The sequence below is a fragment of the Crocodylus siamensis genome, chromosome 5 (genome assembly GCF_052110815.1).
Source record: "Crocodylus siamensis isolate JL-2025a chromosome 5, ASM5211081v1, whole genome shotgun sequence".
NCBI lineage: Eukaryota > Metazoa > Chordata > Crocodylia > Crocodylidae > Crocodylus > Crocodylus siamensis.
The window spans coordinates 190,613,292-190,637,543 of record NC_143399.1 but is presented as its reverse complement, the minus strand read 5'-3'; the positions used below and the strand labels follow the sequence as shown (position 1 = coordinate 190,637,543).

The 24,252-nt window shown below is 41.2% G+C and overlaps 1 protein-coding gene across 1 annotated transcript in view; it reads right to left on the bottom strand.

Moving 5' to 3' along the window:
- PTPRN2 (protein tyrosine phosphatase receptor type N2) overlaps positions 1-24,252 on the bottom strand; it is a 1,011,953-nt gene that overhangs the window by 54,150 nt on the left and 933,551 nt on the right. The window contains exons 15-16 of the mRNA XM_090047600.1: positions 13,896-14,043; positions 6,895-6,968 (exon numbers count right to left, since the gene is read on the bottom strand). Coding sequence (XP_089903726.1) covers positions 6,895-6,968; positions 13,896-14,043 — 222 coding nt within the window. The remainder of the gene's footprint in view (positions 1-6,894; positions 6,969-13,895; positions 14,044-24,252) is intronic.

Genomic DNA, 24,252 nt, shown 5'->3' with positions numbered 1-24,252 from the left:
ATAGCCTATCAAAATTTTCAGTGATGGTTGATGTCAGCATAAAAGAATGCACCTCATAATTATGCACACTATAAAAAAGGAAGGAGCATAAAAGAACAGATGTAAGTTATTCTAATAAAACAACATGATGGTTGTTGCAAAAAAGTAGAAAAAAAACCTTTATCTTCTAATTTCTCATGTATTATTAAAACTGGACCTACTGTTAAAATTCACCATGAAAACCCAAAGCAGGCAGAATTATGTCATTGAATTTGTTTTGCATAAAAGCCTCCTTTTTAAATATCATATACTATTATGAGACATCTTGGACAAAATGAAAGTCATTATAATTCCACATTATATATTCTTGTGTAAGCAAATGATTTGCTGAAAAGTTGGTCTTTTCAGCAAACTGTTCATGGTAAGCAACTGGTCAAAATATAATTATAGCCTTACATCTTCTGCCTTTTGCCAAAAGCACCTTTGGAGGTAAAAAATTTAGCTCTGCAGGTGTTTTTAAACCAGAAAAATTAACTGCTTTCAAAAACAGGAACAGAATTTAGTGACCATATAAAAGGGCCAAAGTTTTCAAAAAAGAAGAATTTAGTCAGGTATCTGAAAAAGGTCTCACTTCGGCAAAGAACGTGTTCAATCAGAACTAGACATTTTTTAATTAGGGTTCAAATTTTTCTCTTGTTCTATTAAATTTAAGAAGACTGTTTTAAAAAAAAATCCTGCTAAAGTCAATGGGACAACTGTAAGCTTAAGTTAAGTGCCTTGCTGAATTGGCATTTTATTGGTTTCCAAAAGCCATACAAAACTAGAGAGTCTCTGTCCTCAGAAGAACCTGTTGTATACTTAAACTTTTGAAAGCCATACTGTTTAGTTATATATGTAGCTGTGGATTTGTGAATTTGAAAATTTAGCCAGAGAGAAAAGGTAAAAAGATAATAAGTTGTTTGGGATTTTTTTTTTTTAAACCAATCACTTGTGCGTACACACCAGAAACCATAGACACATGGAATAAATAAGGTACTGTCATAGAAGAAATACTTCTAAGCACTCCATCTTTCTGATAAATGCTTGGTGCTGCTTGAAACGTGAAAAACATAATAATAAGCAGAGTGGTAAAATATGTCATCAGCTTAACAATAACTCAAAAGACATTACAATTATTAGATTCCAAGCACATTCTGTTGTACAGAAAACAATTATAAGCAGAAACAGCATTTGCTCAGAGCAAATAGAAGATGGCAGAAAGCCCCATTAAATGATTTTTAACTTCACAAAAAAAGAGCAAAGACTAAACTTACTGAACATGATGCCTGCTTTTAGTCTCAGCTTCAAAAGCTACACAATTTGGAACAATCTTGAAAAGTTATGACTTTGATCAAATTGGATTTGATGTAATCTGCAGTAATTGTAATGGATCAGTTTGTTTATGTATTAATGTATTTGTAAAAGGATCATGAAGGTTACCCACAGCACTGAATGGGGCCTATTTTATTGTAGTTAATAAACATTTGAGTAAATATATAAAATCAGTAATGGATTTTAAACCTGACTGATCACTGAGCAAATCAAAACATTTTGTAACCTCTCGTGGACCTCTTCTCTCCAGGATTCATTAACGCCTCACCTCACCAAAATGAGACAAAGAAATAAGGGATGTGGAACAGTTTTGAGAACCTCAGACCCCAAACTATCAGTTTATGAAACCAAAAATCAACAGGTCTGGTTTGCTAAAAGCTTGTACAAGAACAATCTTCAGAAATCATGCTACATATATATTATCGTTCAGTAAGAATAAGATTTCTCTCTGCTCTTGCCACAGGTCAGAGTTCATGTTCTTTACAGCAGTAAATGGATCAACCATTTTTAGAAGAAAAAGTGGTGCAATTATTCCAAGTGTTCCACTATAATGGAATTCTCATTTTCCACGGCACTGCAGCTATGGCCAGGGTGTGTGATAATATGGCAATCTGTTTTAACACGATGGGAGAAAAAGGATCAAGGACCATCACAAACCAAGGTGCAATTAATAGCAGTAATCTAGGTATCTATCACTGCCAGAAGCAAAAAAGGAAAAGTTGGAGCAAAAAAGAAGCCACAGGAAACATCTGCCCCATTCAACCTTATTTTTAGGAAAGGAGTCCTGCAGGGGACTGAATCAAATAAGCCATAAATGCAAGTTAGTACCGTGTGTTGTGTTCTTCTAGGGCATGCCCTTAATGAAAGAAGATTTACAACGTCCCAAATTGGAGAACAGCACAAAATACATATAATTATGATTAATAGGGCTCAAACCTAATTCATCCGAATTTCAGTCTATAACACTAAATAATTGTGTTTTTATCTTTACTCTCCTAAAGAACTAAAACTACTGCTTTAATTGTACTTTACATTTTTCTTAATGTGGCACCATCTAGCTCCTTCCTTCTTAGAGTCTCACTGAAGAAATCATTCTTTTGTTGGGTTTTCTGTAGATACAGACTGTGCTGCTGCATGACTTCAAAGCTATCATTGATGAAATAGAGCAAAATCAATGCATTTGAGTTGTAAACAGCCAACTATATTGTATTTGGATTTAAGAGGGTCACTTACAGATTCCTGTTAACGATTACCCATAAAATTCAAACTAAAAGGCAAAAACGTCATATTTTGTCATTGACCATTTTGAAATCCTTATGTAAATGGGACACTGGCGTATCTGGCTCCTACCCAAGATCATTACTATACAAAGAGACAGGGAGGGAGGTAATGAACTTGCACCGTATTTATATCGATTTAAATCCTTTGATTCCAAATGAGTTGCTACTAATTTGCACCATTGTGTGATTAGGACCATGAACATTGTATGCAAGATTTGTAAATCAATGCTACAGTTTTGATCGTTACCATGCCACAGGAAGGTGGCCAGGGACTGACCAGTGCCTTAAGAATAAGTCTATAATGGGGCAATTTAGAATGCAGTTCTGTAATCTGATCCAACACCAATAGAGTCTACTTCTGTATATTTATATACACACATGGGGACTGTAAATAGCCTCAATTTATATGTTAAATGTGTTTTCTTTTACTGAAAGCATATCCAAATACACTTATACTTAGTCATCATTTTCATTTCTGTATTAAAATTATAAAAAGGTAGATTAGTTCCCATATATTCTTGAATTAAAATTTAAAACAATTTAAAATGCTTCTTTTAAAGCCCATAATGGAGTGAAAGAAGTAAATCTAGTTGTGAATGCCATTATGAATTTCAGTCTATTCTTAGTGATAACATTTGTATGCTGTGTTTGAGCAAACTGTCACGTTAATGACATTCCTCAGTCTGGTGTCTTCAATAATAAGCAAGCTGAGTTTTTAAATGTAATTGATGGGTTTTTTTTCTTTCAGACACCCTATGAGGAAAACCAGAATTCCATTTACTTTCATGACCTCTGATTTAAAAGCAAAGATTGCACATTATTTACTACTGGATGATTTCCCTGAAATTTAATGAGGACTAAGTACAAATATGACAGATGTAATTATCACAGTTTTATTCTGCACAGTCAGGGTCTCCTTGTGCTGTAATTGCAAGCTTTTCATTCAACTGCCGGTAGCAGTTATTATCATAGTACTTTATGTTATTTCAGAACGGAGGAAACAGGCTTCTGCCTTACTTTTTACTCCATGGAATTCCATAAAAATACTGTCTACCTGGTTTTACATAAGAATAAAATTGAAGGGATAAGGAATAAGCTTTGATTAGATCTCTCTGCTGACTTTCCTCACACGCTTTCAACCATGTTGAGGCCACAAGTCTAACTTCAGTTTTCATAATGTATTAGGAGGGATGGAGGATCTTGAGGGGGGTAGCAGTTTTAAAAAGAAAGAAGCATATGGGCAGGTGGCCAGCTCATTGTCTAGTGCAAAGAATTTTTTTCAGCATGTATTGCTGCACTCATTTAGACTTAAATCAGGGTTGAGTGAGCCCCAGCAGGAGACTGGACCACTGACCCAGAAGCTGGACATACTTAAGGGCAAGTACACCATTGGAGGCCTCCTTTTCTGAAGCTTGAATATAATTACTTTACTTTACACTCCACCCCCATCAGACGGCTCATGTGCAGAGGGAAAAATCCTCCTCTAGTTCTTTTCAGATTGTGCTGATCTTGTGTTATTAATGCCCACCTAGCAGTATACTACAATGGTCAGTTCTAATTCAACCACTGCAAGGCACAAATGCACCAAAAAGTCATTGTGTTGGCATGATAATTATTGAGTTTGTGTAAGTTGAAAAGCAGCATTCTTTAAAAAAAAAAAAAAAAAGGTCTGGTTTTGCAAGACGGAACAAAGGATGTTTCACTGGTATTTCAAATCTACTGTGCATTTTCAGCAAGAGGGGCCAAGTGCATAGCTGTTAAAAGCAAAAAGGAAATCCTCAACTAAAAGCAGTGGCAATAGACAGGGAAGTCTCTGTGGAGTTTCAGTGGATATATTGCCCGAGTAGGAAAGTTAGGAGGACATTCTCTGAATCAGAACTTCCTAGACCTTGAATGCTGGGGGCTGCAAGTGAGAGAGGAACAGCAGAAAAAATGCTGGTCACCCTGTTCACTCTCCCTTTCAGTATCCACCCTCTGCTACTGCAGGACTCAGGACACTGGGCAAGCTGGACCTATGATCTGATCCAGTGAATGGCAGTTCTTTGGTTCTTATAAGTAAGGACTAGAGAATCAGCCTTTATATATGGGGCCAGTTCCAAGTGGGTCCTGATCTGGTTTAGGAGAAAGTGGGAAGAGAACTGGAGTCCTAGGATTTGCCAAAAAACAGAATGGTTCATCCAGTCCAGAGCTGATGCCAAACTCACAACTATAATGAGGCACAGTGATGAGAATGTGTTATTCAGCTTAACTTTACAAAGCTTGTGGTACCAAGCTTTCCAGTGTGCCCTTGCAAAGTAGTCAGTGCTGTCGAGCAATCTGTCACTGCACGTACTATGTAGTCTGTTGTTTTCCAGTTGACTTAAATGCAAGAAAATAAACCAATGGACAATAATTCTCATCTTGAGAGTTTCTTTCCTTGGAATAAGACAAGTTTAGTTTTTTTCTAAAAAACAAATAACCTCCCAAACAGAAGTCATGTCCTTCCCTCCTTCCCACATAGGATCCCTGCCCCAGGGGAGGGGAACTCTGAACTTCTCTATGCAGTTTGCACTAAGCCGGACAATGGGCTCTATCCTGGAAGATGCTGGTTCCCTCTCATACAATATTTCCAGTAGCCTAAGGCGTATTCTAACTTATATTAACTGCCATCAACCCCAAAGGGCTAGCTTGGCTGCTGGGCATCACTGAAGTGTAAAGGTGCTCTGGTCATGCTCCTTTTCCCCAGACCCTGGACTATGGATAACTACTACATCATCAGCAGATTACCCTACATATGGAATTTCCTTAGTGGGCCAAATCCATTAGCATGATAACTTCTTTCATCACTGAGCACCACAAAGTAGCCAGAATGGGATGAATCTGGTCCTCAGAGTATATATGAGGCATAAAACCCTTATAAAGCTTACATGATAACACCCTGAAGACCTTTACTGGAAGAGTTTGTATCATGAAGTGATTATCTAGAGAGCAAGTTCATTAAACTTGTGAAAATTAAACCTTTAAAGACACTGCCCAATGCACCAAATACAAAGCTCAGAGTATAAGCCCTACACTATTCTTTTTAAAAGGGAAGCATTGTCAATAGAATTGGAAGGAAATAGCTTGTAACTGCAGATCTATCTGTTGCAATTTGTTAGTTGCATTGCCCACACAAAATGATTTAATTGGGAGAGTGACACTGGAAGATGATCCAGGAACTGGTAATGGGATACACAGACTGCTAGTGTCACCTAATTCTCCAGCCTAAATCCTTAATCAAAGCTTTCCTCTTGGTAATTGTTCAGTGGCTTAAGTAGCATGAATACAAACTACCAACTGTAATGGCCCCTTTGTTGGAAGCCTCAGAAAGGTCAAGGATATGTTGCCTTATTTCCCCTAAAGACAGTCCCTCCAGATATGGAAGACACAGGGACAGGGCAGTGCTGTGGGTCATCTTATGTTGTTCTGTGGCTATAAAAGGGAAACATCTGATCTCTAAAATTATTGCTCTTATGCTTTTTACAGATAGAAAAAAAGAAAAAGAAAAATCAGTATTCAGTTTGTGAGAGGATGCAGAGGGGCAGATGGGGTACATTAGGGAATCGGTTCAAGATTTGCATTGACCTATGCTGACACTTGGAGGGGTGACAGAGATTCCATTCTCTGATTTCAGGATCATGAGAGAGAGACCGGTAGAGATGCAGAAGTAAATCTCTAGGCACCAAGAAAGTAACAGATGAAGATGGGAAAGGAAATAACACTTCTCACTATAGTAACACAGCAGTTTGTGGAGTGGCATTGACTGGCTTTACATAAAGCAAAGCCCAGTTCTCTTTGGCTACAGCAATCATTCCAATAATATAGTAGCTTTTATGCTACAAAAAGTCAGAGAGAAAGTCAGAGACTGGAAAAAAAAGACAGGCTATCTTTCTCACACAATGAAAAAAATCTGCTGAATTAAAAGTACAATGTCCAGTACTACAGCTGACAAGCTAGTACTTCCAGGTACAAAAAATGACTTTATTACTCAAGCTGAAGAATGGTTATCTATTGACATTATTTTTCTTGGTATATAATCTTCAAAGACATTGTGTGAAAGTGAATGGAAAATTCTCTATTTTCTCACTCAAAATGACAGCTGAAGACAGTGGTTGGGAAGTGGAGCTAGATATAGACAGTTCTGGTCATCACAACAGTGACTTGCCTCAAGTTAACATATTACAATGACAAGGCAAGGAAAAAGGCTTGATTATTTGGATTATTTCACATTAGCTATTGTACTTACAATTGGACTGGCATTGATGTAGTCTGAGTTGTCGTGACTATTTTCAGTTTTCAAGAATATCCTGGAATGATCATCTGCAAAGGCAAAATTAAAAAAAAAAAAGAGAATAATATTGTTTCCCACCTGCTTCAAGTTAAACAAAAAACAAATTAACATTTACGGCAAAAGTACACATAAAATATAAAATATTGGGGAGAGCAAACAAACAGAGGCACAAGCATGCTCATTGTAAGCTTGCGAGCTATAGTGCAACAGCGGTGAAGATGTGGTAGCACAGGACTCTGTGTATGTACTTGGGCTGCTATCTCATGCTGAAGTCTGTGCTGCTATGACTTCACTCCTATTTTTACCAGCAAAATTATGGAAAGCGTGGGCAGGCCCAAGAATGCTGCAGTCCTCTCTTTGACAGTAGCACAGATATAAGAGAAGCCATGTCTGGTACATCAGTGCAGAACACATGTTCTCAAAGATATGCAGAAGCTGCACAGCCCTGAGTAAAGCCATGTCCCTGGCTGCTCCCCACTACTTGCCACCCATCTACAGCAAGTAAGAAAGCAGCAGCTCCGAGGAGACTTTCTGTACCACCCCGATGGTAAGACTAGAAGCCAGAGCAAGGCTGCATGGAAGTCCAGGTAACAAAATCCTTAGACGCAGGTGTAGCAGTGGATGTAGTCTTTCTGCACTTTCAGAAGGCCTTCGACACTGTCTCTCACCCCATTCTCATTAAAAACTTAGGGGACTGTGGTGTCAACACCTACACAGTCAAATGGGTCACTAGATGGCTGGAGGGCTGCACCCAGAGAGTGGTGGTGGATGGGCCATTTTCGACCTGGAGGGATGTGGGCAGTGGGGTCCCCCAGGGCTCGGTCCTCAGGCCCGTACTGTTCAACATCTTCATCAGTGACTTGGACAGGGGTGTAAAAAGCACCCTGTTCAAATTCACAGAAGACACTAAGATGTGGGGAGAAGTGGGCACGCTAGCAGGAGAAATAGGCTGCAGTCAGACCTGGATAGGTTACAGGAGTGGGCGGATAAAAACAGGATGGGTTTCAACACTGACAAGTACAAGGTGCTGTACCTGGGGAGGAAGAACCAGCACCATACCTACAGGTTGGGGAACTCCCTTCTTGCCAGTACAGAGGCAGAAAAAGGATCTTAGAGTCATCATTGATGCCAAGATGAACATGGGCCGGCAGTGTGGGGATATGGTCAGGAAGGCCAACCGTACCTTGTCATGCAACCACAGATGCATCTCGAGCAGGTCCAAGGAGGTGATCCTCCCCCTCTGTGCAGCACTGCTCAGGCCACAGCTGGGGTACTGCGTCCAGTTCTGGGCACCGCACTTCAAGAGGGGTGCGGACAACATGGAGAGGGTCCAGAGGAGGCCCCTCGCATGATCAGGGGACAGCAGGGCACGCCCTATGAGGACAGGCTGCAGGACCTGAACCTGCTCAGCTTCCACAATAGAAGGCTGAGAGGGGATCTAGTGGCCTGTTACAAACTAGTCAGAGGGGACCAGCAGGCACTGGGGGAGTCCCTGTTCCCCTGAGCACTGCCAGGAGTGACTAGAAATAATGGTCACAAGCTGGCAGAGGGTAGACTCAGGCTAGACATCAGGAGGCGCTACTTCACGGCCAGGGCGGCTAGGATCTGGAACCAACTTCCAAGCGAAGTGGTGCTGGCTCCTACCCTGGGGGTCTTTAAGACAAAGCTAGACAATCATCTTGCCGGGGTCGTTTGACCCCAGTACTCTTTCTTGCCATGGCAGGGGGGTCGGACTTGATGATCTGCTCAGGTCCCTTCCAACCCTACCAACTATGAAACTGTGAAGTGCCTTGTATCATTACAGAAGCAGCTCCACAATTTGTCTCTTAGCTAGCACTAGCAGTACTGCAACACATTTGTATTAGCTATCCATACTGCATAACATGTAACTGCACATCCAACATCGTATGTAACACACAAGGAAGCAAGGAAGGACATTTGTTTTGCCTACATTTATGGAGTTGGGAGAGCTGATGGGAGCTGGGTGTGCACAGGGGTAGATCCAAGGGGGATGCATCTTCCTTTCCTCTCCCCCCCAGCTTTAATTTTTGTTTTACCCAAAGTTTATAACAACTGCGCCTGATAGTGGCAGTGGCATTTCTAGCCAGGCAGTGCTTAGGGAGTCTGCTGACTTCATGACTCATGGTAATCTACCTGATCCCTTCTAAATTTTTCATTCCACAGGTGTTAAGGACTGTCTATCCCTTTTAAGGGTCTTCATATTGCACCAGTCAAACTATTACTCGTTTTGCAATTCTACTGTCCATTACCTGCTTCTAGTAACAAAAGTCCTATTTCACAGCCCTGCAGATTGTTTTCAACTTATTCCAATGAAGTTATAATTGTTTTTGCTTCAATCTTAAAATGAATAATACATCCTTAGGCCCCAAGTACATTAGTAAAGCTTCTAGCTCATTTTCAACCCGAGAAAAATGTGTTTTCTGTGGTGATGCACCTCACCGTCTGCACCCCACATTTCAAAATTCTAGATCTCCCCATGGGTTTATATAAGCCATACCCATCATATAGAGCAGACCTCTAATTTCTATAGAAATGCTTCCTGAACTGTCATTCACCACCATTCAATTGCATTAGCGGTATCACCCTGTCACTGCGAGCATCTGCTAAATTGTGATTGGAGATCTAAAAGCCGTTTAAGGTGAGTGACTGAGCTATATTGGTCTCCTCCCATAACATTGTTTTGCAGAAGAAGCAAACATACAACAGGAGAAGCATCAAGAAAAGAGAGAAAACACGTGGCCAAGTCATTCCAACTATAGCTTCACTCCAGCACCACTATACCAGAAAAAGATTCATGATGCAAAACCCAACCCAAGCTGGAGTAGAGACCCAAGCAGGAGAACTAAAGCTTACTTAGCAGGGCCATTTTCAGAATAGATGACAAAGTGATGCTACTCATAGTTCTACAATAAAGGAACAAAGGATACTAGGGACTTCTGACACCACCAGAAGATTTAGCAGACATCTACAATTCATCAATATATATTAATGTGGGTGGCTATTGGGACTGGTGACATCTGAGACCATGGAATAACCATAGTTTGTCAAAGAAAGCTTTACAATAAGCAAGACTGCAAAGGGTGCATGAAGAAGAATGATAGTTCTGCAATTGTATGGCTACCGTAGGTATATAGCTTAAACATACTTGATATGGTTGGGACACAAAGTCTGTCTAGAGCTAAATGGGCACTTAGGAGAAATCTCATCTATTGGAAGGCAGTTCTCCCAGAGCTAGGTAATCAGCAAAGAGAACGCGGTGCAGCATTTTTAAGTAATGGATGAAAGAGTGAGAGAGCAGACTGTGAGTCATTAAGGGTTTACTAAAGCAGATGTTAGTTTGACTCTCATGTAAAAAGCTAAGTGTTGGTTCAGTAAGTCAGGAAACATTTGTTGTTTCATTTTAGCTTTTTTAAAAATCTAATGCTTTATTCCAATAGATGACTGTAGTGCTGCCTTATTACTAACATGTTGTGGTGAGTTTCCTGGAGGCTGAGAGGACTAATAGCATTGTGGAGGAGCTTGGTGGTCAATTCTCCCATTGCACATTTGCTTCCTAGAAAGAATCCTGGCAAGTTGAAAATGTATTTTCTACACATCTGAAGGGCTTGTGCTGACTTCTGTTTTAAGGTGGCAGCAAGTATTGCATATTGACAATTTGTAATTGCTTGTTGATACCCTAAAGCTTCCAGGAACTGGTAGAGTCACTTTTCAAAAACAGGCTAAAAGTGATGGTGAAAAGCAATGACTGCAACATTCAATATGCAAATATTTTTGTTGTGAACTATGTGCTGCTTAGGATTCATGTAAGGAAAAGGGGAAAAAAGAAGCAGCAGAGAGGAAAGAAAAATACATGAAAGAGGGATGTCATCTGAGGTGTTTCCCAAGACATAAGATGAAAAGATGAAGGAAAAATAACATGGAAAGAGGAAACTGAAAAGAAAAAGAGAGAGAAGACAACACTAGACAGGCCTAATGCTAGTTCTCACACTACGGCTGAATATTAACCAGATCTCCTGTAACTATGCTAGTGGTTTTCAACCTTTTTAGACTCAAGTCGTCTCTTGGGTAGTGCCAGCTCTTAGCTTTCACTCCTTTTTTGGCTATGGAAAAATAATATGGCAATTTTTCTGTTGCAAAGGACTCAGAAAGACCACAACAAGACAGAATGTTTCTCACTATGGATTCCTATTTGATATCTCCGGGTTTACCTTGCAAGTCATGCATAGGTTTTTACATTCCTAACAGTGCTAATATTGCATAGCAACCTGCAGGATCCTTAAAAGGATCCCACAGAACCCTGGCCAGGAGTCACTGAGCTCGGGAACCACTAGTCTCGTTCTCTGCATTTTCTACGTTCCTTTATCTTGCTTACTGATATGGCCCTCTTTGCTATAGTATCATGGTGCCTGACACCTTTAATACAGGGGTGTTTTGAAGATAAATGTAAGCTAAGGAAGTACTGTCATCTCCATTGTATTTTATATAGAGTACATCTACAGGTGATATTAGAATGAAGCAATAAACTCTGGTGTGTATTGGGCCAGAGTTTATTGCTCCCAGGTGCCCTGTTTACATATGTGCCTGGAACCCAGCATGCTGAGCCAGGTCAGAGCAGCCCCAGCTGGCAGGGGGCCCAACGTGCTGCGGAGGGGCTGGCTGGGGCGCGAAGGTGCTCCAGTGCGGGGCTAGTCGACAGGCAGCCCCCGCACTGAAGCACTCTCATGACTCAGCCAGCCCTGGCGGCATCTACACATGTATTGCTGTGCACTAAAGAAAGCCACCAAAGGTTAGTACTTGTAAATACAAGTACTAACCTACAGCAGAGTTAATTACTTTCCTGAGGCCTAATAGGGCCACTCATGTAAACACTGAGACTCTACTGCAGAGCTAATTAGGCAGCTCCTCAGTAGACATCTTGTATAGATGCACCCATAGGGAGCCAAGACACAGAGAGACTAAAGTTATGCTTTAGGCACTACTTTAAGACTTGCCACATAAAGCTATATGCATGGTTGCTCTTTAATTGGAAGTAATATACACATGTTAGTACAGTGGTGCACACAGGCAAATTGGATGGGCTTCTCTTCTTGCACATACATGTGAGACATACTCTCAATGACTTGTCCAGGGTTGGGGCTGCAGTGCAGGGACCTGAATCCAGTTCTCTCTCCAGCACCAGGCAATGCTTTCCCACCCTTTTGGTCTGATAGCAAGATTTTTTTTCTTTACCCGTATATCTGTATCAAACACTGCACTGTCCTGTGAAACTTCTGACCTGCTGAACAAAACCTGAGCTGCCCCATAATGATAAGGAAATACACTGGTACCTCCTGTGCATTTAGTGCCTTTGGTATTTTGCAAAAATATAACTCCTCACATTTGCACTGAAATCTAGTTAATTTATTGTATAACACCATTTGTACAAGGTACCTGTGCCTGGTAGATAATTAGTGGAAATCATTAATTTACTAATGTGTAAACTGAAAAAGATTTTCTTACTAAATGAATCAATTAAAATGTATATTTTATACACAACTATCTTAATTTGAGTACATAGCCAATGCTTTATCAAAATTTAACTTTTTTTAACCTATATCTCACTGACATACTTCCAGCTGTTCATCAGTAAGCAGCAAAGAAAGTGAAATCTGGTTTGTCCAGTTCAAGATATCAGTGGAATTTCAAAGTACAGTGTGGACATTATTACATTTCCCATATTTCAGTATAGCCAGGGGAGCAGTTTTTATCACTTTCACTCTTGCACAATTTTTACTGGACAAAAATACTTCCATATTATTTTAATATGCCTTTCTATAGCACAGTGTCCATCACCCCACATGGAAGAATTGGCTCAGCTGGAACTCAGAGAAAAAGATGTCACCTACTGAAAAACCAGTATCATTTTCCGCAGGCTCAATTAAGCAGTAATAGGATGCTAGGTAATCCTCAGCTTTAAAAAAGGCTCTCACCTAAGGTACTGTATTACCTGTTGACATTTCTCTCATCTCTAAATACCGACTTAACTCTGCCACAAGAACACCCCCGCCCAATGTTTTTAAGGCTTTTTAACCATTTCCATTATATCTATATCTATATCTCTGCCAACCTACACAGCTGGACTGAGGACACTCTGAAGTACAGCTCTATTTGTAATTGGGAGCTCAGTCTGTTCCTGGTTTCAGTTTTGTTCCATTGGTTACTTGATAAAAAAATAGTGGGCCATTTCTGTCTGTTTTTGTGACAGCACTTAGCAACTAGTGTTAGTTATTGCCAGTGGAGTGATGCACCAGAAAAAAATACAGCAAATATGCTGTTTTTATGTGGATTCACAAAGGTAGCCTTGTACATAAAACAACAGATCCTAGCAGTATAAATACTGGTCATTTCACAGCCTTGCTTTTATTCTAAGCCTAACAGAGAATAGCAGCCAGTGTGTAAGCTTTTCCAATGAAGCCTACTGGGGCTCATTCACAACAGCTGAGCATCTGATAAACGGATCACGCTAGCTCTAATTACAAACTGCTGGTATTACTACTTCGGACGGACATGACACTGGATTGTCTAAAGCCAAGCCAAGCCAACCTTATTTCTGTTGAGTGATCACAATTGCTGCTCTTGTACATAAATTGCATTCTAATGTTTGAAAAGCACACTAGGGATTGATTTACAAGGTACAGCACTTGCTGTCACTGCTGCCAAAGTGTTGTACGACACAGTTATGCATTTTACAAGTAAAACTTATGAGAAGAGAACACAACAGTCTAACAGGACAACAGGATACAGACCAAGCCAATAATTTATAGCTCCGATTTCCATTTGTACAGAAAAAAAAAAAATCACTGGTTTGCATAATACTCCATAGCTCTCAAAGTACTCAAAGGTAGTAGAGAAAACATCAATTAATACATAATCCCCCCAAGTAAAACTGTACCTACATGGTACTACAGTTTCTGAGCGATTCTTTTGAATGTTCTCTTCCTTCTGTGCAATGGTAGCAACATTGGGTTCAGCTTGATAAGCACAAAGAGCTTCCCACTCTTTTTCCAGACGATTCTTATTCTTCAGATGGTCTTCCATATAGGACTGGAATGAAAAGATGATAACATCAAGCACTACACTTCTCAAATGAGACTGAGCTAAAAGAATATTTTTGGGGTTGAAAGCAGCTATTGAATGTCTTCACTACCTAAAGCAGCACACGTCTGTTTTACACTCAGTATCAAGGTACGATAGAGAAACAAATGCTCATTTTTAAAACAATCATTTACTTGTTAGATTGTAAGCTCTTCAAGGTTGGGTACACGCCTTATCCTACAGACTGGTGCATGCGACAAACCTAACATTCACAAACGTAGCTTAGAGAAGAGTATGGACTTACTGATCACTTATACACACACACACACATATTTTAACTTTTTTTTTTTTTTGCCATACTGGATAATAAAATGCTCCTTCTCATCTTAGAGGGGAATGTCCAACCAGATTGTCTGGCGAGGGCCAACTCCTGATGTCTTGTAGAAGGGTAGGGGAAAAAGAGAAAAGGCCCTTAGACATCAGGATTTTCTTCCCTGTAACCTTTTACTGCCCAGAATGCAGAAAGTAATAGGAGAGAAGAAAGTGAAATGCACTCCTCCCATGGCCATTGGGGTACATACAAGAGTTACATTTAGGCTGAGCTACCCCAAAGCCTAGATGTGTAGGGGTTCATAGAGATTAAACAGCCCTAAAAATGGTGGGCCCAGTCTAAAGTTAATTTACTTCACAGGTGAACTAACCTTAGAATGAGCTGGGTTAATCAAATCTAAAATGTGTTAACCCAGTTTAGTAAATGCCGTCACAGCCCAGCCACTTGGCCCTGCCCCTGGCCTGTGCCGTTCGTATCCCCCCGAACCCTGACCAGGCAATTATTAGCCCTCCTGACTATGCAACCTCCACCCCCGCCCATGAGCTGTAATAGCTTTCGAGTTAGAAGAGGCTCTGCAGCTGGCAGTAACATAGCACATGGCTTGAATGGAAGGAGACATACAGCACAGTACTGCAGCCCAACTGCTGCATCTAAAAAGGTGATGTTAATAAATGTCAATAAATACTGTTGCAAATTGTGGCTGGAAACTGGTGCAGGTAAGAAGATCTGTGGGGCGCAAGTCTCTGTAGTGGTGGAGCATCTTACCAGGCTGGGCATGGGGAGGTCGTCAGGTTCTGTAACCTTCAGGAGCAGCGGGAAATGGAATTCAGCGGTAGGCTGAATCTTGAATTTAAAAGAGAGGATTTTGGCAAAAGTGGGGACATTTCACATTCCTTGGTTACATGGCATGATCCCCTTAAGCCTGCACCAGCCCCAACTAATACCTAGTAGTTTTGGGAGCCGAGTGGGGAATCAACTTCTTTCAGTTTAACAAAATAAGAACCTGTAATTCATTTTTCATATCCATAACATCATTCTTCTGTATGTCCTTTTAAATCCTAATAAGCAATAACTTTCCCTTCTATAGTATCTTCAAAGAACACACCACAAAAACACTTTGCAAGCATTTATAAATTAAATATCCTCCCTATCTGCTAAGATAACTTGAGGTTAGTTCCTTCATCAGATGTAAAAGCCATGGGAGGAAGTGAGGCACTAAGTGACGTGCTGAAGCTCAGAAAGCAAAGCAAGTTTGTGGCGAAGCCGTGATGTGAAGCCACACTATTGGTTCCTTCCTCCATTCCTGAAGAGCTCCCTATTCGCAGCAAAAGCTGTCCCTTCCTTTGCTTGTTTTTTCAGTGACTTCTTAGCACAGCTATTTCTTCCACTGCACTTGCCTAGAAATAAGTTTCCTGGAAAGGTTTCACTGAAGTTTAACAAAATAGGAAATAATTTTGAGGAACTAAAAGTGTATTTTACACAACCTATTTTATGTCTCGTACTCACTTCTAAGTGTATTTCAAGGAGGAAAGGCTATCATCCTCTCCGCAGGTTTTTCAGAAAGCTGTCAGAAGTTTTAAGCCAGTCTTTTGCCAAATGTAAGCTTTGCTACACTGTCATCACATATTACACACAAAGCATGATGCAAATTTAACAACATTTTTCAGTGCATTTTGTCTTGCACACTGCTTTGTTTTCTAAAAGTGCGAGTATACACACATTTATGGTGGTGTGCAAGTATAAGTATGTATCAGTTTGGGGAAATCAAGCTTAGCAATATTAATAAATTCATAAATGAGGATCTTTGTAGGAAAAGCAGGGATGTAAGGAGTAATGGCATTTAACGTAATGGAGAAGAAAAGAGATATTTGGAGACAAAGAAATAGTGATGCCCTTAACCACAAGCATAGAGAGTGGATGTATTTCTAGATTACCCAAAATAAGGTAAGGAAAAATAAAAGTAACTGAGACCATTTGATACTGTTCAGATTACCAAAAAGCCATGTTTCTTTGGTATAAGTATGTACTTGCACATTCCTAAAATAAGATCTTATTACATAGTTTTCACCATCATCATAGCCACATTGCTGCAACTTCACTCATCTTAAATTTTTTTTTTTAATTTTGTACATTCTCAAATAGATTAATTTAACACAGTGAAGGTACTGTGGATTTAAAGTAGCATATAGTACTTTAACCCCCCCCCCCCCCCAAAAAAAAAATGAATAGCTTTCTCTTCTAGTCAAATCATTTTTTCTGGAAACTTACCTGCAAACCCGAAGTGCAAGGACAAACAAATAAAGACAATCAATGCATGGAAAGCTTTGCTTTAATTAAGACAATTGCCAATCATTATTGATACTTTGTGCTGCTCATGCTGATCAACAGGGACTCGTTCAATGCTTTTGAAAAAACCTAAATGGAAAGCATCCAGACTTATGAGATGTTTAAATAACTGTATTCACACATCTTTGGGTGTCTCTGTTTAGGTGAATACCAATGTAAAATATCTTTAAAAGGACATTTTTAAAGGAGATGCCTTCAAAACCTCAGAAATTGAAGTAGTTAAACTATGAACAAACTTTCATTTAAAACCCTATAAAGCACACTTCTGTTGCTGTTTTGCTAGGAGAAGTTTATTTATCCTGAAATAGCCTCCTAAGAGTTCCTTGGAGCATCCTAATCCGAGTGGTGCTTCTGATACTTTAGAGATTGCATATCTATTCAAATGCATGCAGCAATTAGTATGTTTTCAGACGTGTTCTGCAGTGTTTGCCTGGCACAACAGAAATGTATTAACTATACATCAAACACACATGCTCTTTCACAGTCCCACAAGAGCACACAAAAGAAAACAAGGTTATCACCACTAGTCTTTTAATTCTACTAAAAGTTCTCTGTAAATATACAGTGGCTGGCTTTGCCAAGGTGCCCACTCAGTAGTCCTCAGCAAGAAGCCTACAATACTGAGTTCATTGCTATTGTCTTGAGGGTTGGCTGCAAGTCCTGATTCAAGTCTTAGCTTCCTGGGGCTTTCACTTTCCTGAGGCAGAAGGCGTCTCGGTGATTCTTTGCAAAATACTATTTGTATTTTGTAGCATTACGCTTCCCTCATTTGTCCAGATGGGATGTCCTTGCCACTAGAGATTTCCAGGGAAGGGGGTGGATTCATGTGAGTCACCCTAGCAGCACACAGTGGGGGTGACTTGTTTTTAAATTTATTAATACCCTGAGAGTAAAGCCTCGTGTTTTGCACCAGCAGGGGACATGCCAGTTCAAAGTCTCGGCATACCAGATTAGCCTTGTGCCATCCTGGGGAGGGGCCTTGCCAGTGAATCTCTGCTTCAGAGAACTAGTGCACTTGGGACCAGACTCCTGACACAGTCTGAAGACAAATTCCTGAAAATGCACAAGTAGGCAATGCCTACAGATGTGGTTTGGATTTGGCAAGGATTTCTCACCCAGTTTAGATTTGGTTCAGGTGGTTTTTTAATTGAATAGTCTGATAAATGGCTGCCACACCCCTTTTGTCTATAACAAAGGCCCAGTGTTTGGTAAGTGTTTTGTGAACAAATTAAGACTGAGTATCAAACCAAAATCCTAATAGTACTGGCAAGTCTCTTAATACTACTACTGTATTGTCACCTGTCTAGACAGGCCCTGCTTTCAAAGCACTTTTTTCTTAGCTACTGTTCAGCAATTACCAAAAGCAATAATATTTGGCAAAACGCTGCCCACCTTGGTCTCGGCAGACGGGCACTCCTCCATCATGAATTGGGACATCTCTTTCAATAAAAGATGAGCAACTCTAAATGACCAAGCCTGACAGGCTTAATCTAATCTCAAATGCCAAATACAAAAAGGTAGCCTGAATATAATTTTAATCCTTATGAATAGTGACCCACACCATACTCCTAACTGCTTGCAAAGACAAGTTGCTTTTCCTAAAGATACTGCAAGGAAATCAAAACAAGGATTTAACATGCTGGAGTGGGATCCTTGTGACTCTCTGCCTCAATAGGGAGCAGGGGACTCCAAGAGCCCAGGATGTTTATCAGGTTCAGGGTTTAACACCTCTTTGAAGTAAATGCAGCTCTAGATCACAAACCCCATGGATTCTCCCAAGATGTGGGAAGTACCTGAACCATGGAGCTCAGCAGAAGCTCTGGCCTTGCTCCTTGAACAAATCTTAGGTCTCCAACTCCAAAGCAGAGGATCCCCAAGACAGTCTGGGGGCAGTAAACTGTAATGTGCCCACTTGTGGCACTACACTTCCAGAAAAATCACTTCAGGGTGCAAGGATAACTTAGAATTTCACCTCCTGACCAGCACCCATATCTTTACATGGATCCCCAGAGCCACACAATACCTTGGCAACATCCAGGTAATGCTGGCACTGAAATAGCTGGTTCCTATTCCCATACTGAGATGGTGAGAAGAGCAGACCTCTACTGTGCTGATCTCAAGGGTTAGGTGCTTCCAGGCAACTGCCCTTTGTTTCCTCACTGGAGAAATGGATGCAAGAGAATGGGCTCTCTCTATTATGCAGCGTCTGCAACAGCACATGAAATGCTGAAGGGCTCTTGAGCAGCTTGAAACAGCCTCTTCTTCATCTTGTTTCTTTTGTTCTTTCCAATCGGACTCTGAGATTCTCTTTTAATGTAAGCTTCCCCTTGTTGCTATTAACCTGAGGTCCCAGCCCTTTCTTCATACATTCTGCTGCTACAGCACAACCCAGCCTCACTGCATAGCTTCTTTCCATTCAGCTTTAACCTCTTTGCCCATTTCTCCCTTTGATTCTCCTTACCGCAGTTGCATTTATCCTCTCTGTGTAAGTCCACATTACTTTAAACATATTACATGCTTTCTCCATTATTTTTCTGCTTAAGTTTTTGGTCCTTAGAGGCTTCAGGGAAGAATTCTTTCCTCCTGCCTGGAGCTCAGAAGCACAGCAGTTTGAATGGCAAAAGCCCTACCAAATCCACCATTCCCAACCCCTTCAAATATAGCAAGATGCTTTGTTCTTCAGTCAAGTTTTAAATGTACAGCATCCCACATGGCAGACTGTCTACCCCAGTTTTCAGAAGCTCGTTACCATGAAGTACTCTCTGGAAGCTTACCTAAATGTTCTTTTTTTCTAGTTTCTTTCCAATCACCCTAGCTAGATCTCTTGGTACTACCAAGAGCCCCAGTTCAGCAAGGCAGTGTTGTGCATGGAACAGCTAGAGGACTGAACCATGAACTGCTCCTCCCCACCTGCCCTACTCCTCATTCCATCCAGGAAGAGCACACACTGCTGATGCTTCCTCAGCCCGACAAAGAGTTTTTAAACCCAAAAGCTTGCTAAGAACTTTTTTTCCCAACTATTAAAGTTGATTTAATAAAAGACATCAGATTCACCCAAAGAACCTTGTCTGCCCTCTCTACCTTGGAATTTATGTCCTCTGAACTCTTGATCATGCCTGCTCCTTAGCCATCATTTAGCCGAATAGCTTTTTAATCTCTCTCTTAAACGGATCTCTAGCTCTCAGATCATTTCAGCTTTTCAACCTCCGAACTGTTCAGTCTGTAGTTACCGTATTTACTCGAATCCAAGATAAGCCCTCCCCCATCCCCATTCAGCATGGGGGGAAAAAAGAAGTTTTGTCTTAGATTTAGTATGTCCTAGGGCAGGCAGCTGATGTGGCTCTGGCTCTAATTCTAGCCCTGACCCAGTCGGAGACTGCAAAGGCAGGATGGGGAGCAGAGGGGAGACCACGCAATGTACAAGGTGAGAGGAGTGCAGGGGAGATCACGGAGCAGGCTGCATGATGTGGGGGGCTGAGGGGAGTGCAGGGGAGACTGCAGTGCAGTGGGGTTGTGGAGGGGTGAGGGTGCAGGGGGAGATCATGCTATACAGGGCGTGGGAGCACAGGGCAGACTGCACAGCAGCTGTGGACCCAACGCAAGCCTGAGGTTGGACCTGCCACCATCACTGCTGCCTGGCTGGGGCCACAACCATGCCCCAGGCTGGAGCTGGACTGGAGCCACTCTATAGGTTAAATGGCAGTGGGGGGAAGTGGCAGAAGGGACAGGCAGGAGGGGTGCAAGCACTGGGGGCACAGGCAACAGGGCAGCAAGCAGTATGAGTAAGACAGCCAAGGGGCAAGGGCCAACAGGCTGCTTGTCCCCCACCACTGCTTTCCCTGCAGCTTGACCCCCTGCTGCTGCTGTCACCACTGCAGTGGTGGTGATGAGGGGCTAAGGGCGGGGGGGAGAATTTAATTTAACATGACCCTCCCACTAGTTAGATTCTATACATGGGAAATTATAAACAAAGTTTATAGTTGCCATACATAGAATCTAATTACTGGGGAGAGGAGGCACCTTCAATTCTACGTCATCTTGAATTTAGGTAACTACCATATCATTAGGGAAATCTGAACAGAAAAGGATTCCTAGGGAGCTGAGAACCATTTTAGAAGGGACTATTAATTCCTTGCTTTGTTATGGGATAATATAGCTTGTGAATGCCAACAATGTATGGGTCTTTCTTATACTGCCCACTTAATTTGCTGCTTACTGTCACAGCTAGGTCCTTTCAGCTGTGCTGCTCCCAACTCATCTCTCTCACAGTGTATGTGGTCATTTGGACCACTGCCCCTTTGCTATATTGCCACTTCATTCCTCTGCTGATTTGGGAGCTAGACGATTTGTGCAGACCATTCCCACATTCATCATGACTATGCATTCAGTAGTTTTATTTTTTTTGTTTCCTGTTCATGTTCTCAGTCAAAGAATTTCTGTATTCCTGCCCCATCCTTACCTCTGTCCACAGCACTTCCCAGTTTAGCCTCACTTTGAAATGTCATTAAAAAAGCCATTCTTTTGCATTTCCAAGGTCAGTAATTAAGGTGGTAAAAAAGCTGATGTCAACAACAATTCTAGTTACTTTGCTAGATTTCTCTAGACCTATATACTGCTGTTTATTTTTGCTCTGTGTACCCTCCTTTAGCTACATTTCAATCCATGAGTCCCTTAAAATAATTTAAATACATTTTTCAATTAACAATTCACGAGACCGTTTCAATGTTATTTTAAAATCTAAATACAGGTTTTGCTTTCACTTCATTTGATGAATTTGTGATTGTATTTTAGAAAAGCAATAAAAATTTGTCCAGGCAAGATTTATTCTTTCGAAACCTATTTATATTCTGTACATTCTTACAATTACCACTGGAAGAGGCGTGAGTAGGGTGACCATAATCATTTTAGAGAAATCAGGGACGGGGTCAAGAAATCCAGGATGGGGGCACGCATGCGCACATGCACCCCCTGTGCCTTCAGACCCCCCTCCCTGTGAGGACGCGCACACACAGCCCCAACTCCGCAGCTCTCAGCTCGCCCAGTGCAGAGGCCGGCAGCCAGGCTTCCACCCCCCACACTCAGAGGCCGGATCTGACTGCCCCCAAGTGGCACCCCCTGGGCTCCACTAGCCCATGCTGCGTGGCCACACAAGTCATTAAGCTATTCGACCTCATCACATACATTTTCTGGCAAGTGAGACATTGTGAAAAAGAATTCACAGGAACAGGGTTAGCATCATAGACGTTCACGCTGCTCAGGATATCTGGCAGTTGCCAAGGCAATCTTGCATATTAGGCCTCCCCCTCCTTAAATGTTTAGACAAGGGCAAAGTAAGCTCCTTCAGCGCTCAGGGCACGGGAATAAAGCTGACCAGTGGAGACTAAGGTTAGGGCAGGGAGGAGTGGAGCCCTCTCTCTCCTAGCTCTCCACACTGTTGGTAGCTTCTGCTGCTGTGAATGCTGCTATAGCAGCATGGGGTCAGGCTGCAGTAACCCCTTGGTGCAGGTTCCCTGGGAGCTGCCCCTGGTTTCCTATTTGCTTTCCCTCAATAGTAGTATTGCCCTATAGTATTGCTCATAGGGCTGCACCTCCCATGGCAGACTCCCAAAGGGCTACCATTCTGCTTGTCCCCTACTCCCAGGATGCACTGCTGCATGTGGAGTTGCATCTACTTTGCACCTGTGGCTGGTCAATGCAGGGCTACACCTGCCATGGCAAAAACTCTTGGGGTGGGAGAAGCATTGTGGTGCCAAGAGTTTGTGCCCTGCTCACTGCTCCCTTCCTCCTCCCAGTTACACTACTTCTATTAGAAATACTAACTGTGTTCTTCACACACTAAATTATAATGGCTCCATGTTGTCAGTTTAAGTGGGAAGAGAGGTAAGGCTTGATGTGTCCTCTGACTAAAATCCAAGGAGCAAAAAGCTAACAAATAATGTGACCTGAGAACTCATTATCTGTTTCCCCAAGGCTAGAGTAGAACCCCCAAAACACAACACCCCTCCCCGCCACCCAATTTCACATCCCTTTCAATACCAAATCTGAAATCCTGCATACACTTCTCTTAATAGTAAAATTCACAATGGCTTTAATAGAGCTAAGAGTTCATGTGTATATTAGACTATACACCCATTTTACACAAAATATGTAAACTCCTCCTTTTCTCACTTCTGTGAGAAGATAGTGGGGTCTTCTTCAAAAAGAGCTTTTCAAAAGGAAGCTGGATGGGCACCTATCTGGGATGGTTTAGAAATGGCACATCCCGCAAAGGCCGGTGAGGTCCTTCTAATTCCAGAACTGCAAGATCACAAATGAAAATCTATGTACAATAGTTTAAAAAAAAGGGGGGGGGGTACTTACCTCTGTATAGATATTCAGGAATTACGCTGAGTAGTAGTTCTGCTCTATATTTGAAGTTTTACTATTCAAAATCAAATTCGCCCATCTTTCTCAATATCTAATTATGTTAGTGAAAAGGGCAGTTTTTGAAGACAGCTCTCTGTTAATTTAGCCTTGCAAAAGTATTATGAAAATTTAACAGCCTTGCCATAAAGTACCACTATATCACTCTTGATATGATGGATGGTGTTACCAAAAAACCCCAAAAAACAGAAAAATAGATGGAAACATTTTTCTTAGCAAACAACTATGCACCTCAGATAAGAAGATTTTTTCTAGATTGTTCTAAATAGATTGCATAATTAAACAATAAATGCTGACTTCTATTGTGATACCAGTAAACAATCAGAATTGACATCTGGTACTTTAGACTGTATATTTATAGAGGCAAAGATTATTGTAAATGACTAAGCATGTACTCAAAGAGCACAATCTTGCTATAGCATATCATCTAAAATAATTTAAAAGGATTGCCCTGGGACCCTGGGGAAATCTCATCTTTGCGCTGAATGGCATACATCAACATAAACTGCAATGCAACTTTTACATTATGCTTATAATTCACAAGAACATTAAATGGCAACCTGTATTCTATTTACTTAAATTAATATACCCTTGATGTAGTGGATATCACTATCTCCCCCCGCTCTTAATGCTCTGATAATAGTTTTGTAACATGTAAAAGGATTATTTCAATCCAATCAGCAGGTGCTGGGATCAGTGCGTGTCAGACAAACACTTGCTAATCCCTTTTCTTATAGCTCCCAGCTGCCAAAGGTGCTCAGTGAAATCCAAATGAAATGGTTGGATACAACCTGGTGTGGGCTGATGCAGGTTTTCAGCTCTGCTGAAACTCCTGAAAATTACATGTTATCCTACCCATTGTTAGAGTTAGAAAGGATGGGGTCAGGGGGATTTTAAAAAAGGGAACTAAAAATAAATGCTGTTAAAGTAAGAACACATAATTCTAAGGAACTTACTCTACCTATGAATGTGGAGGAAGTGAAAAATTCATCCCATGAAGAATCCCTTCTCCAGGGTTACCATCTACTAGTAATATCTTCCAGGTCTTAAAATACAATCATCCCCGCCCTTACCAGCCCTCAAAATCCAAATTATGCCTATGAAGTTTCATCCCTACA